General features: G+C 37.8%; 1 protein-coding gene across 1 annotated transcript in view; it reads right to left on the bottom strand.

Moving 5' to 3' along the window:
• NDUFAF2 (NADH:ubiquinone oxidoreductase complex assembly factor 2) overlaps window positions 1-13042 on the bottom strand; it is a 170440-nt gene that overhangs the window by 60060 nt on the left and 97338 nt on the right. Inside the window, exon 2 of the mRNA XM_047875275.1 lies at window positions 12313-12402. Within this exon, the coding sequence (XP_047731231.1) occupies window positions 12313-12402 (90 nt within the window). The remainder of the gene's footprint in view (window positions 1-12312; window positions 12403-13042) is intronic.

Below are 13042 nucleotides of genomic sequence, written 5' to 3'. Positions count from 1 at the left end.
AGACAGCTTCAAAGAGAGCAAACTCTGGAGACTGGTGGGGGGGCCGCTATCAAGTATTCAGCTGAGCACTAATGAGTTCAGGTGAGTGAGAAACTTCTAAGACCAGGAAAAGAACCACCTGAAAAGATCAGAAGGAACAGTATTCATATTTTACACAGGAGCAAGAGTGATGTTAATTTCCAGCACCCAGAGTGGAAAACCTCATGATTGACAGGGCAGAGGAGAGTGCTCAGCAACAACTTGCATCAACAATACAGAATTATAGTTCTAGATTAAATTCCATTCCAGTCCTACCTAACAAATCTTGAAAGATTATCCCTGAAAGGATCAAACTGTTTCCAAGTAACTTAACTGTGTCTCAGAACAAAGCTCAATAATATAGATAGGAATATAAAAATATCTAGTATTCAACTAGGCAAAAATTTAAAATGCCTGACATCCAATCAGAAATTGCAAAGCAAACAAAGAAGCAGAAAAATACTTCCCATAATGAAGAGGAAAAAAAACTAACCAACTAAAAACAGACACAGATGGTAGAATTAGCAGACAAGAACATTAAAACAGTTATAACTGTACTCCATATGTTCAAAAAGAGAGAGGACAGATTGAAGAGGTTAAGTAGAAACATGGAGGATATAAAACAGACCCTTATCAAACTTGTTCAGACGAAAACTACAATGCCTGAAACGAGGAATACTCTGGATGGATTGGTAGGAATTTGACACTGTAAAAGAAAAGATCAGTGAACTTGAAGGTACAATAAGAGAAACCATACAAAATAAAACTCAAAGAGTAAAAGCCTCCGCAAATGAACAGAGCATTTGTGAACTGTGAGACAACTTCAAATAGCCTACTATTGTAAGTGGAGTTCCCAAAAGGAAGGATGGAAAGAGACTCAAAGAAAAGTATTTGAAGAAATAATTGCCGAAATTTTTCTAAATTTATTTATTTATTTATTTATTTATTTATTTATTTATTTAAATTTTTTTTTCAACGTTTATTTATTTTGGGGACAGAGAGAGACAGAGCATGAACGGGGGAGGGGCAGAGAGAGAGGGAGACACAGAATGGGAAACAGGCTCCAGGCTCTGAGCCATCAGCCCAGAGCCTGACGCGGGGCTCGAACTCACGGACCGCGAGATCGTGACCTGGCTGAAGTCGGACGCTTAACCGACTGCGCCACCCAGGCACCCCGAAATTTTTCTAAATTTAAAGGAAACTATAAATCCATAAGGCTAAGAAGCTCACGAAACTTCAAGCACAAAAGAGACTATATGATGGCACATCATAATCAAATGGCTGAAAACCAGTTTAAAAAAGAGTAACTTGGAAACAACCAGAAGAAAAAAAAATAGATGTTACATACAAAGGGATAAAGAAAAGCAGGACAACAGATTTCTTGACAAAAAAAGCATGTAAAGTAGCTTTAAACTACTGAAAGGAAAAAAAAACCCTATCAACCTAGAACATTAGAACCAGAGAAATATCTTTTTTTTTAATATTTTATTTTTTAAGTAATCTCTACACCCAACATGGGGCTCGAACTCACGACCCCAAGATCAAGAGTCACATACTCCACCAACTGAGTCAGCCAGGTGCCCCACCAGAGAAATACCTTTAAAAATATATTTCAGACATGAAAGCTGAGAGAATTTAATGCCAGTAGACTTACATATAAAGAAATGTTAAAGGAAGGCATAGATACTAAAGGAAAATGATTGCAGATAGAAAACAGGATCTACAAAAAAGGAATAAAGAGCATTAGAAATGGTAAAAATATGAATTAAATATGTCATATTTTTCTTATTGATTAAGTCTATCTAAATGTTAGTTCACTATTTAAATAAAAATAATGATGTAGTGTGCAATTTCTAACATGTAGAACTAAAATATATGACAAAAACAGAAATCTTAGAAGGGAGAAATGGCAGTACACCTTCGTAAGGTTCTTATACTCTATATGAAGTGCAAACATCATATAAAGATAGATATGGTCAAGATATGGTCTACAAAACCAAAAGCAGACATGCAAGTAACAAAACAGAGATACAGTTGATAACCCACAGTAGGAAATAAAATTCAATCATAAACATACTCAATACTAATATATTATTTTGCTGTTTAGTTTCAGGGCTGCGAGAGCAAAGTAAAGTGTCAAAGATTCAGTGGCAATTAAACAACAGGAATTTATTTTTATTTTTTCACAATTTTGGAAGGTAGAAGTCTAAGATCAAGGTGTTAGCAAGGTCAGTTTCTTCTGAGGTTTCTCCCTTCAGCTTACAGATGGCTGTATTTTCCCTGTGTCTTCACATGTTATTCCCTCTGTATATATATGTGTCCTAATCCCCTCTTCTTATAAGGATGCCAGTCATATTGGATTAAGACCCATCCTAAAAACCTTACTTTAACTTAACTACCTCTTTGAAGATCCTATCTCCAAATGCAGTCTTCAAATACAGTCTGAGGTGCTGGGGTTAAGGCTTCAACGTAGAATTTGGAGGGACACAATTCAGCCATAACAACTAGGAATGACAGAAGTGACATCACTATAGATTGTAAAGATATTAAAAGGATGATAAGGACATATTATGGTCAGTTTTATGCAAAACATTTGGAAACTTAGATGAAATGGACAGACCCTTTAAAAGAAACAAGCTACCAAAGGTCATTCAAAAAGATACAGACACCCTGACTATCCTGAATATAATAAATTTAATTTGTAGTTGAAAAGTCCAGGCCCCAATGGTTTCAATAGCAAAGTCTATCAAATATTTTTTAAAGTAATTTTTAACTCAGGGCACCTGGGTGGCTTAGTCACTTAAGGGTCCGACTTTGGCTCAGGTCATGATCTCACAGTTCATGGGTCTGAGTCCTGCATCAGGCCCTGTGCTGACAGCTCAGAGACTGAAGCCTGCTTCAGATTCTGTATCTCTCTCTTTCTTCCCCTCCCCCACTTACATGTGCACTCTCTCTCTCTCTCAAAAATAAACCTTAAAAAAATTTTAAAATAATTTTAACTTTATATAAAGTTTTGCAGGATATTGAAGAAGGAATATATCCAAACTAATTTCATGAGACCAGCATTATCCTGACACCAAAACCAAGCAATGATGTTACAAGAAAAAAAAAAATTACTAACCAATATCCCTCAAGAACCCTGATATAAAAACATTAAACAGAAGTTTAGATAAACCAATCAACAATGTATAAAAAGAATACTATATCAGGAACAAGGCAAGAATGTCCATTCTCATTCCTTCTAATCAACAGTATACTGGAAATCCTAGTCAGTGCAAGCAGATAAGATTTAAAAAATGAAAGGCATCCAGGTTGGAAAGAAAGAAAAAATGTCTTTAATCATAGACAACATGATCTTCTAGGTATAAAATCTGATTAAATTGACAAAAAAGCTATTATAACTAATAACTGAGCTTAGCAAAGTCATAGAATACAAGATCAATATACAAATACCAATTGCATATTTATATAATAATAATGATGAACAATCAAAAATTGACATTAAAAAATTATCATTTAGAAATTAAAGAAGGCCCAAATTAAATAAAGAGAAATATAATGTTCAGGGGTCAGAAGTTCTTTGCAAAGTGATCTATAGGTTCAGCACAATCCCAACCAACATCCTAGGAGGAATTTTTGCAAAAATTACCAAGATCATTTTAAAATGCATTTGAAAATGCAAAGGACATAGGATAGCCAAAACATCTTCAAAAAAAGAAAAATTAGGTTGTAAGACTAACATTACCTGATATCAAGAACTATAAAGCTACAGTTATCAAGGAAATAAGGCCCTCTGTCAAAGAGCCAGGAAAGATGAAGCCAGGCAATACCCATTTGAGTGAGTGTGGAAGTAGATCCTCTAGGGCCTGACAATAACCATGTGAATGAGCTTCCAAGTGGATGATTCCTGAGAGGAGCCTTGAGATGACTGCAGCCCAGGCCAACACACTGACTGCAGCCTTGTGAGACACATTGAGCCAGAAGATCCATGTAAGCCATGCCTAGAATCTTGATCCACAGAAACTGTGAGATAATAAAAGCTTGTTATTTTAGATCTTTGACTTTTGGGGTAATTTGTTATGCAGCAGTGGATCACTAATACATATAGCTATCCTATCACCTGATGAAGACCACCAAGAACTGTCAGTAATTCCCAGCCAAACAATTTGGTTCAACAGTAGGTCCAGATGCTGGGCTGGGGCATAAGTTGATTAGAAACACTTTTAGAATCATATAATCATAGAACACCAGACATATATAGAGCCTTTTAATTTTACAGATGAAAAACACAGAGGTAATATGATTTGCCCCAAATGATTAAGGACCTAGGTCTTCTGATGCTGGGATGAGGATAATATTATGTCCTGGCCATTATTTTATGAAGCTCATTTTGAAAGTGTTTGGTGGGGAATTCCTGTAACCTAAGAAAGCATGCTAAACAATTATTAATAATACTAAAGCAATACAAGTGCATATCACATACCGAGATGTTCATTATTAATTGTGTTAATTAGACAGGTTTAGTCTAATGTATCTAAAAAGTAATTTTTACCTAACCTTATTATGAGGTTTTATTCTTATATTTTAAGAAATATGTCTGATAAGTAAAGTTTAACTTTCTACCAGAAAGAAATGCTGGATCAGGGCCTTTCTGTCTCTTCCCACTACTTGGCATGTATTTTAGGGTCCTCATCAATGTTTATTACTGTCAATATCAAACAAGCTTAAAGCTACCAAAAACAACCACACACACACACACACACACACACACACACACACACACACACACACAAAAGAAACAAAACTAGAAGCTAAAATGTCATCTGAATTATGGGGATAGAGATTTTGAGAGGCTCTATGTAAGAACTATCCATTAAGCCATGGATGAAACTCAAAAGCTTCCCTGAGACTGTAAGACTGTTGGACAGCTAGCACTATACTATCTCCCATAACTAAAACTTTGTCTAAGTGCTCCATACGTTTGGAACTAATTGCTCTGGCGTGCTGTTGTGTTTCTTTTCAAAATGGACTATTTATAGCAAGTCAGCAGAACTCCCCAATATCTCTTCCTTATGTACTTTCAATTTAAAATTCATTCATTCAACAGATATTGATTGAGCTTGCACTTATTTTATGTTAAGTGTTGAGCAAGGCCCTAAGACTACAATGATGAACACAGTAAGAACTGTAACCTAAAGTGTATTTTAGTCTAGGGAGAGGAGGTAGATGAGGTAACATGGAAAAATCTACAGTGGTTTAAGTTTAATGTTTGGGAAGCCATAAAGTGAGATGGAGGGGGGGAAGCATGCCACATAGCACTAGGGGTGAGAGGTGGGGTCAGAAAGGAGTTCCAAAGGAACTCAATGTGTGCTCTAAAACTCAGAGTAAGTAAGAATTAGCCAGGTTATTAATGAGGTAGGCAATATAGTATGCAATAGTATGCATAGTATGCAATGAGGTAGGCAATATAGTATGAAGAGTAAAGATTTAGGGACAGATATTTTGGTTTAAAATCTTGGTTGCAGCTGCTGTTTGTACTTAGGAAGTTATTTAACCATTCTGTGCTTCATCTGGAGGAATCAAAAGGGAATTTACACAAATTCTCACCATCACATCTATGTGCCTATCTGTATCTATGGCTGTATACTCTACTTTCTTGCTATTACAACTGATGAACTTTTCATGCTCTTGTCAAAGGCCAATTCTTTCACATATGTACTAGACTCCATCTCACCTCAAGGTCACTCTCTCTTGCATTATTAATGCTTCCTTTTTGGTTGGTTCTTCCCCATCATTATTTAAAAATCTGGTTACTTCTCTGAATAGCCAAAACAATCCCGAAAGAGAAACCTAAGGCTGGAGGCATCATAATGCTGGACTTCAAGATGTATTACAAAGCTGTAATCATCAAGACAGTATGGTACTGGCACAAGAACAGACACTCAGATCAATGGAACAGAATACAGAACCCAGAAATGGACTCACAAATGTACGGCCAAATAATCTTTGACAAAGTAGGAAAGAATATCCAATGAAAAAAGACAGTCTCTTCAGCAAATGGTGTTGGGAAAACTGGACAGCAACATGCAGAAGAATGAACCTGGACCACTTTCTTATACCATACACAAAAATAAACTCAAAATGGATGACAGATCTAAATGTAAGACAGGAAGCCATCAAAATCCTAGAGGAGAGGGACACCTGGGTGGCTTAGTCAGTTCAGTGTCTGACTTCAGCTCAGGTCATGATCTCATGGTTTGTGAGTTCAAGCCCCACATCAGGCTCTGTACTGACGACTCAGAGCCTGCAGTCTGATTCAGATTCTGTGTCTCCTTCTCTCTCAGCCCCTTCCCAGCTCACATATTCTCTCTCTCTCACTTTCTCTCTTTCTCTCTCTCTCTCTCTCTCTCTCTCTCTCTCTCTCTCTCTCTCTCTCAAAAATAAACATAAAAACAAAATCCTAGAGGAGAAAACGGGTAACAACCTCTTTGACTTCCACCACAGCAACTTCTTACTTGACATGTCCCCAGAGTCAAGGGAAACCAAAGCAAAAATGAACTATTGGGACTTCATCAAGACAAAAAGCTTCTGCACCATGAAGGAAACAATCAGCAAAACTAAAAGGCAGTGCTTAAGGAATGAGAGAAGATATCTGCAAATGACCTTATCTGATAAAGGGTTACTATCCAAAATCTATAAAGAACTTACCAAACTCAAATAATCCAGTGAAGAAATGGGCAAAATACATGATCAGACACTTTTTTGAAAGAAGACATTCAGATGGCTCACAGACACATAAAAAGATGCTCAACATCACTTATCATCAGGGAAATACAAATTAAAACCACAATGAGATACCACCTCATGCCTGTCAGAATGGCTAAAATTAACAATTCAGGCAACAACACATGTTGGCAAGGATGCGGAGAAAGAGGAACCCTTTTGCACCACTGGTGGGAATGCAAACTGGTGCAACCACTCTGGAAAACAGTATGGAACTTCCTCAAAAAATTAAAAATAGAACTACCCTCCGCCCCAGCAATTGCACTACTAGGTGTTTATCCAAAGGATAAAGGAGTGCTGTTTCAAAGGGACACATGCACTCCAATCTTTATAGTAGTGCTATCAACAACAGCCCAAAGTATAGACAGAGCCCAAATATTCATCGACTGATGAATGAATAAAGAAGATGTGGTGTACACACACACACACACACACACACACACACACACACACACACACACACACACGAGTATTACTTGGCAGTCAAAAAGAATAAAACCTTGCCATTTGCAACAATGTTGATGGAACTAGAGATTATTATGCTAAGTGAAATAAGTCCATCAGAGAAAGACAAATATCATATGATTTCACTCATATGTGGAATTTAAGAAACAAAACAGATAAACATAAGGGAAGGGAAGCAAAAATAATATAAAGACAGACATGGAGAAAAACCATAAGAGACTCTTAAATACAGAGAACCAACTGAAGGTTACTGGCAGAGTATTGGGTGATTGGGTGGGGAGAGGGGCTAAAAGGGTGAGGAGCATTAAGGAGGACACCTGTTGGGATGAGCACTAGGTGTTATATGTAAGTGATGAATCACTAAATTCTATTCTTAGAAAAAAATAATTTGGTTACTTCTCCTATCTTTAACACACAACAAAACATAGGGACATCTGGGTGGCTCAGGCAGTTAAGCGTCTGAACTAGGCTCAGGTCATGATCTCACAATACCTGAGTGGAAGCCTCACATCGGGCTCTCTGCTGTCAGCGTGGAGTCCATTTTGGATACTCTGTCCCCTCTCTCTCTGTCCCTCCCCCACTTGCATTGGCTCTCTCTCTCTCAAAAAGAAATAAACATCAAAAAAATTTTAAACAATAAAACATAAAATTGCTCTCTTTACTTTCCCACCCAGTGTCTGCTTCAATACTCATTCCCTTTTACACACAAATTCCTCAGAAGCATTGTCTATACTCATTCCCTCCAAATATTCTTTTGCTATCCTTTCTTTATCAGGCTTTTGTTCCTAACACCCTACACACTATTTTTTGGCAGGATCATGGAGTCCTTTGTTCCTAAAGCAAAGAATTAATTCTCAAGCTTCATTTAATGGTTGAACCATTAAATGGTTGAACCATCCTCCTTGAAAATTAGCTTCCAGCACATGAAGCTTTTCTTCTCCTTCTTCTCCTTCTCCTTCTCCTCCTCCTCCTCCTCCTCCTCCTCCTCCTTCTTCTTCTTTCTCCTTTTCTGGCTACTTCTTTCTTGTCTTCACTGTCTCTAAACCCTGGAGCAGTCGACAAGACAGTCTCTGAACGTCTCATCTTCTCTTTACACTTATTCTCTTTGTGAACTCATCCAGTCTCCCAACGCTAAACACCATTTATTAGCTGTCAACTCCCAAATTTTATCTCTAGCCCAAAATTTTTCACTAAATTCTTGGCTTATATACAACTTACTATCTTTCCTTCGATATCTAATAGATATCTCAAACTTAACATTTCCAAAATTGATCTCATTCCCCCCGCCCCAACTTGCTCCTCCCACAGGATTGCCCTCAGAGTCAATAGCATAGAAAAACAGTCCATTTTTCCAGGTTAGGCCAAGAGCTTAAAAGGCATCACTGACTGCTCTCCTCTCTCTTACATTTCATATCCAATCTATCAGCAAATCCCACTGGGTCTGCTTTTACAAGACCCAGAATGCGACTACTTCTTCCCACTCCCACCCCTACTCTGGTTCAAGTCACAGTTACTCCTTGCCTAAATTATTACGAGCCTCCTGTCTCCATGTTTTGCCTGTGCCCTCTTAAGTCTCTGCAGTGCAGCAGCCAGAGTGATGCTGTTAAATATAACAATGCATATGACTACTCTTTTCAAAACCTTCCATGGCATTCAATCTCACTCAGAGTAAAAGCCAGGGTCCTTAAATTATCTATAAGGTCCTACAAGACTGGGTATACTCTTACTTTTCTAACTTCATATATTAATTTCCCTCTGGTTCTGTTCCAATCACACTGGCTTCCTTGCTGTTCATTAAACATCTGAGCATGCTCCTGCCTCAGGGCTTTTGCACTCACTCTCCAGGAATGCTCCTCTACTACTTATCTGCATAACCAGCTCCTTCTTCTGCCTTTATTCCAAGTCATTTCCTCAGTAATGCCTTTTCATTACAGTATTTAAAACTGCAAAACTCTCCCCAACACTCCCTATTTCCTCTCTCGTGTTTTATTTTCTGTGGCCATTAACATACTATGTAGTTATTTGTCTGGTTTATTGTCTTTCTCCCACCTACTCTCCCAGTCCAGAAAGTAAACTCTATGAATGCAGAGGTCCGCCACAGATATTTACTAAAAGAATGAATGAATGAAGAGTGCATCCATCTAACACGTATCCCCCATACATTTTGGGGACCGCTACTCTACTAATAACTGACAAATATTCATCTGGATCTGAAAATACTTTAGATTCATTTGGTGTTGACACTATTTACTTTAAAAGTTTTCTTTCTCTTTCCTTTCTTTTTTTTAATATAGTGTGTTGTGTATTTATTTTATTTTACTTTACTTTTTCATGGTATGGAATTATTTTTTACATTTAATTGATACGTACCACTATAAGAATAATTTTATTTTCAGTGTTTGGTTGATACATTTATGTTAAGGGTAAGATTCACAAGATACTTATGCTGAATTACTGGATCAGGACAAAGCCATAAAAAGCATTAGAACTGGGATTCCTAGGTGACTGAGTCAGTTAAGCATCCAACTTCGGCTCAGGTCATGATCTCATGGTTTATGGGTTCGAGCCCCGTGTTGGGCTCTGTGCTGACAGCTTGGAGCCTGGAGCCTGCTTTGGATTCTCTTTCTGCTCCTCCCCAGCTTGTGCTCTGTCTCTGTCTCTCTCTCTCTCTCAAAAATAAAAATAAACATTAAAAAAATCATTAGAACTTCATTTTAATTCCTTGAAAGTCTCAAAGTTTTTGAAAAATGAGTCAATGCCTATTTGTTTATTTGTAACTCTATTTTTATAAACATTTTAACTCTATACTATTTTTGGAAAAAATGATAAAATAGACTCATAAGGAGATAAAGGCATTATTTAAGAATTGTGAATGTAGCTCATAACATTGGAAAGTCTGTTAGAATAAAAAAATCTCAATTATTGCTGCTAGAAGTTGTCAGTTTATATTCTGCATTTCTTCAAAAAATCTCTGGTCTCTACCCATTTTTATGTTCTTTTCTCATAGTTCTGATATTTTCAAAGGTAATAAGGTAAAACAGAAAAGACAATCCTGAAGAAATATTTATACTCGCATACTGGCATAAAAGTAACTTAATGCCTATAGTTATCACAAGTAGAGTATGCTTCACCTGCCAGGATGCAGTAGGTCTACTGTTTGCAGTTTGTAGCCGTATAACATAGGCAGTATATCTAATCTTTCTAGACCTTAGATTCCCTATTAAATGGGTATAATTACAGTGTCTACCTCATAGGATTGTTGTGATGATTAAACATTATAATGATCATGGGGTGCCTGGGTGGCTCAGTCGGTTGAGCATCTGACTTCGGCTCAGGTCTTGATCTCACAGTTTGTGGGTTCGAGCCCCATGTCAGGCTCTGTGCTGGCGCCTCAGAGCTTGGAGCCTGCTTCAGATTCTGAATCCCTTCTCTCTCTGCCCCTCCCCTTCTTGCACTCTGTCTCTCTTTCTCCAAAATAAATAAACATTTAAAAAAATTAAGGGGCGCCTGGGTGGCTCAGTCGGTTGGGCGGCCGACTTCGGCTCAGGTCATGATCTTGAGGTCCGTGAGTTCGAGCCCCGCATCGGGCTCTGTGCTGACACTCAGAGCCTGGAGCCTGTGTCAGATTCTGTGTCTCCCTCTCTCTCTGACCCTCCCCCATTCATGCTCTGTCTCTCTCTGTCTCAAAAATAAATAAATGTTAAAAAAAATTAAAAAAAACACAATGTAATAATTATAAACAATGATTATAAACAGCAATGATTATAAACAATGATTATAATACCAAGTAGACAAGTAAATACTGGGTAAGTGATAAGTGATATAAAATAAATATTGGTATAATCAGAAAGAAAAAGATAGATATTGGTATTCTAGGTAAAGCTCTTTTAGATGCAAATAACAAAAGCTAATTCAAGCTGGATTTCACATATTCAATATATATTTACTGAACATTTAGCATGTGTCAGGTACTAGGCAAAGAACTGGTAAGGGAAAAGGGAAAATTTAGAACAAGGATAAGGGGTAGCACTAATACTCAAAGGCAGATGTGCAGCTGAACTACATTTAGATAGAAATCGAAGAGAGGACTGGAAACTTTCAGGAAACTTAGGAAACATTCTGTCTCACTATTTCTTTTTGCAGACTGGTTTCCATTTTCTTCTTAATAGATCAGCTTTTCCTGCAACAAAGCTTAGATAGTAGATTGAAGATAACTACCCATAATCATATGTTATTGTTCCAGCCATACTGAAAGACTGACTGCTACTGTTATATCTCACTTTGGTCTCTTATCTTAATTCCAAAGTCCTGATAGGGATCAAGTGTCCATCCTTGTCTTAACAGAGGATGAGCTAACAGGGTCATTTTAAGTTGAGCAAATATTCCAGATGGTAACAGCAAGTATTATTCACAGTTTATGAAAGAGTAAACTAAGACTGAGAAGAATGAATTTACTTTCCCAAGTTCATGTAGGTATTCTGTGCCAGAAACAATATTTGAACTCTGGGAGTGTGCGACTGCACAGTCAGCACATGAAAGTGAGTGCCTCTGTCAAGTCTGTATTATAGGAGCTTTGCTCAGCTCACCCTAGTACCAGCTCAGCTAATGTTTAAAAGTTCCTTTCACTGGGGGCGCCTGGGTGGCTCAGTCGGTTGGGCTCCTACTTTGGCTCAGGTCATGACCTCACGGCTTGTGGTTTGAGCCCCACGTCGGGCTCTGTGTTGACAGCTCAGAGCCTGGAGCCTGCTTTGGATTCTGTGTCTCCCTCTCTCTCTTCCCCTACCCTGCTCACCCTCTGCCTATCTCTCAAAAATAAATAAACATAAAAAATTTTTTTTAAAAAGTTCCTTTCACTGTATATGTGTTTCCTTACTGAAGTGTGACACCTTCACAATGTTTAAAGAAATGGAATATCTTTAAAAAAGGTCATGGATTTGGATTACTAAAACTTTTGTAAAAAGAATAAACATATAATTATACCTGCTTCTGTTAATTTTGTATAAACAATTTGCCTTCCAGAAGATACTAGTAAAAACACAAACTTACCTTCCCATTCTGTTGGGATATCCCCTACTTCATAGTCGACTTCTCTTTTACTTGCTGTTTCCATAATTCTTTTCTCTCGAATAGTCTGTCCTACAAGACAAAAGTGATTACATTATTTTTAAAGGAAGTCATGACACAGTAGTTACTACAAGTAATATTTTCACACCTCCTTATTTGGTAAAAGAATTATCAGGACAAAGAAGAGATTCCATTTAGAGTTAGTTTTGTTAGAAAAAGCAAATTCTAGGGGCCTGGGTGGCTCAGTTCATTGAGCGTCCGACTTCAGCTCAGGTTATGATCTCATAGTTCATGGGTTTGAGCCCCATGTCAGGCTCTCTGCTTGACAGCTCAGAGCCTGGAACCTGTTTCAGGTTCTGTCTCCCTCTCTCTATGCCCCAACCCTGCTTGTGCGCTACTCTCTGTCTCTAAAATAAACAATAAAAAAATTTTTTTAAAAGAAAAAGCAAATTCTAAACTTACTACAAAAATTTAAAATTTTCTACCATAGCATGCAAAATTAATTTTGGTAGAGTAAATGTAGATTTTGTTAAAAAAAAAAAAAAAGGAACTGGGGCGCCTGAGTGGCGCAGTCGGTTAAGCGTCCGACTTCAGCCAGGTCACGATCTCGCGGCCCGTGAGTTCGAGCCCCGCGTCAGGCTCTGGGCTGATGGCTCAGAGCCTGGAGCCTGCTTCCGATTCTGTGTCTCCCTCTCTCTCTGCCCCTCCCCCG

Source organism: Prionailurus viverrinus, chromosome A1, assembly GCF_022837055.1.
Source record: "Prionailurus viverrinus isolate Anna chromosome A1, UM_Priviv_1.0, whole genome shotgun sequence".
Lineage (NCBI taxonomy): Eukaryota > Metazoa > Chordata > Mammalia > Carnivora > Felidae > Prionailurus > Prionailurus viverrinus.
Note: the sequence above shows the minus strand (reverse complement) of the source record. Positions and strands in the feature narration are given on the sequence as shown.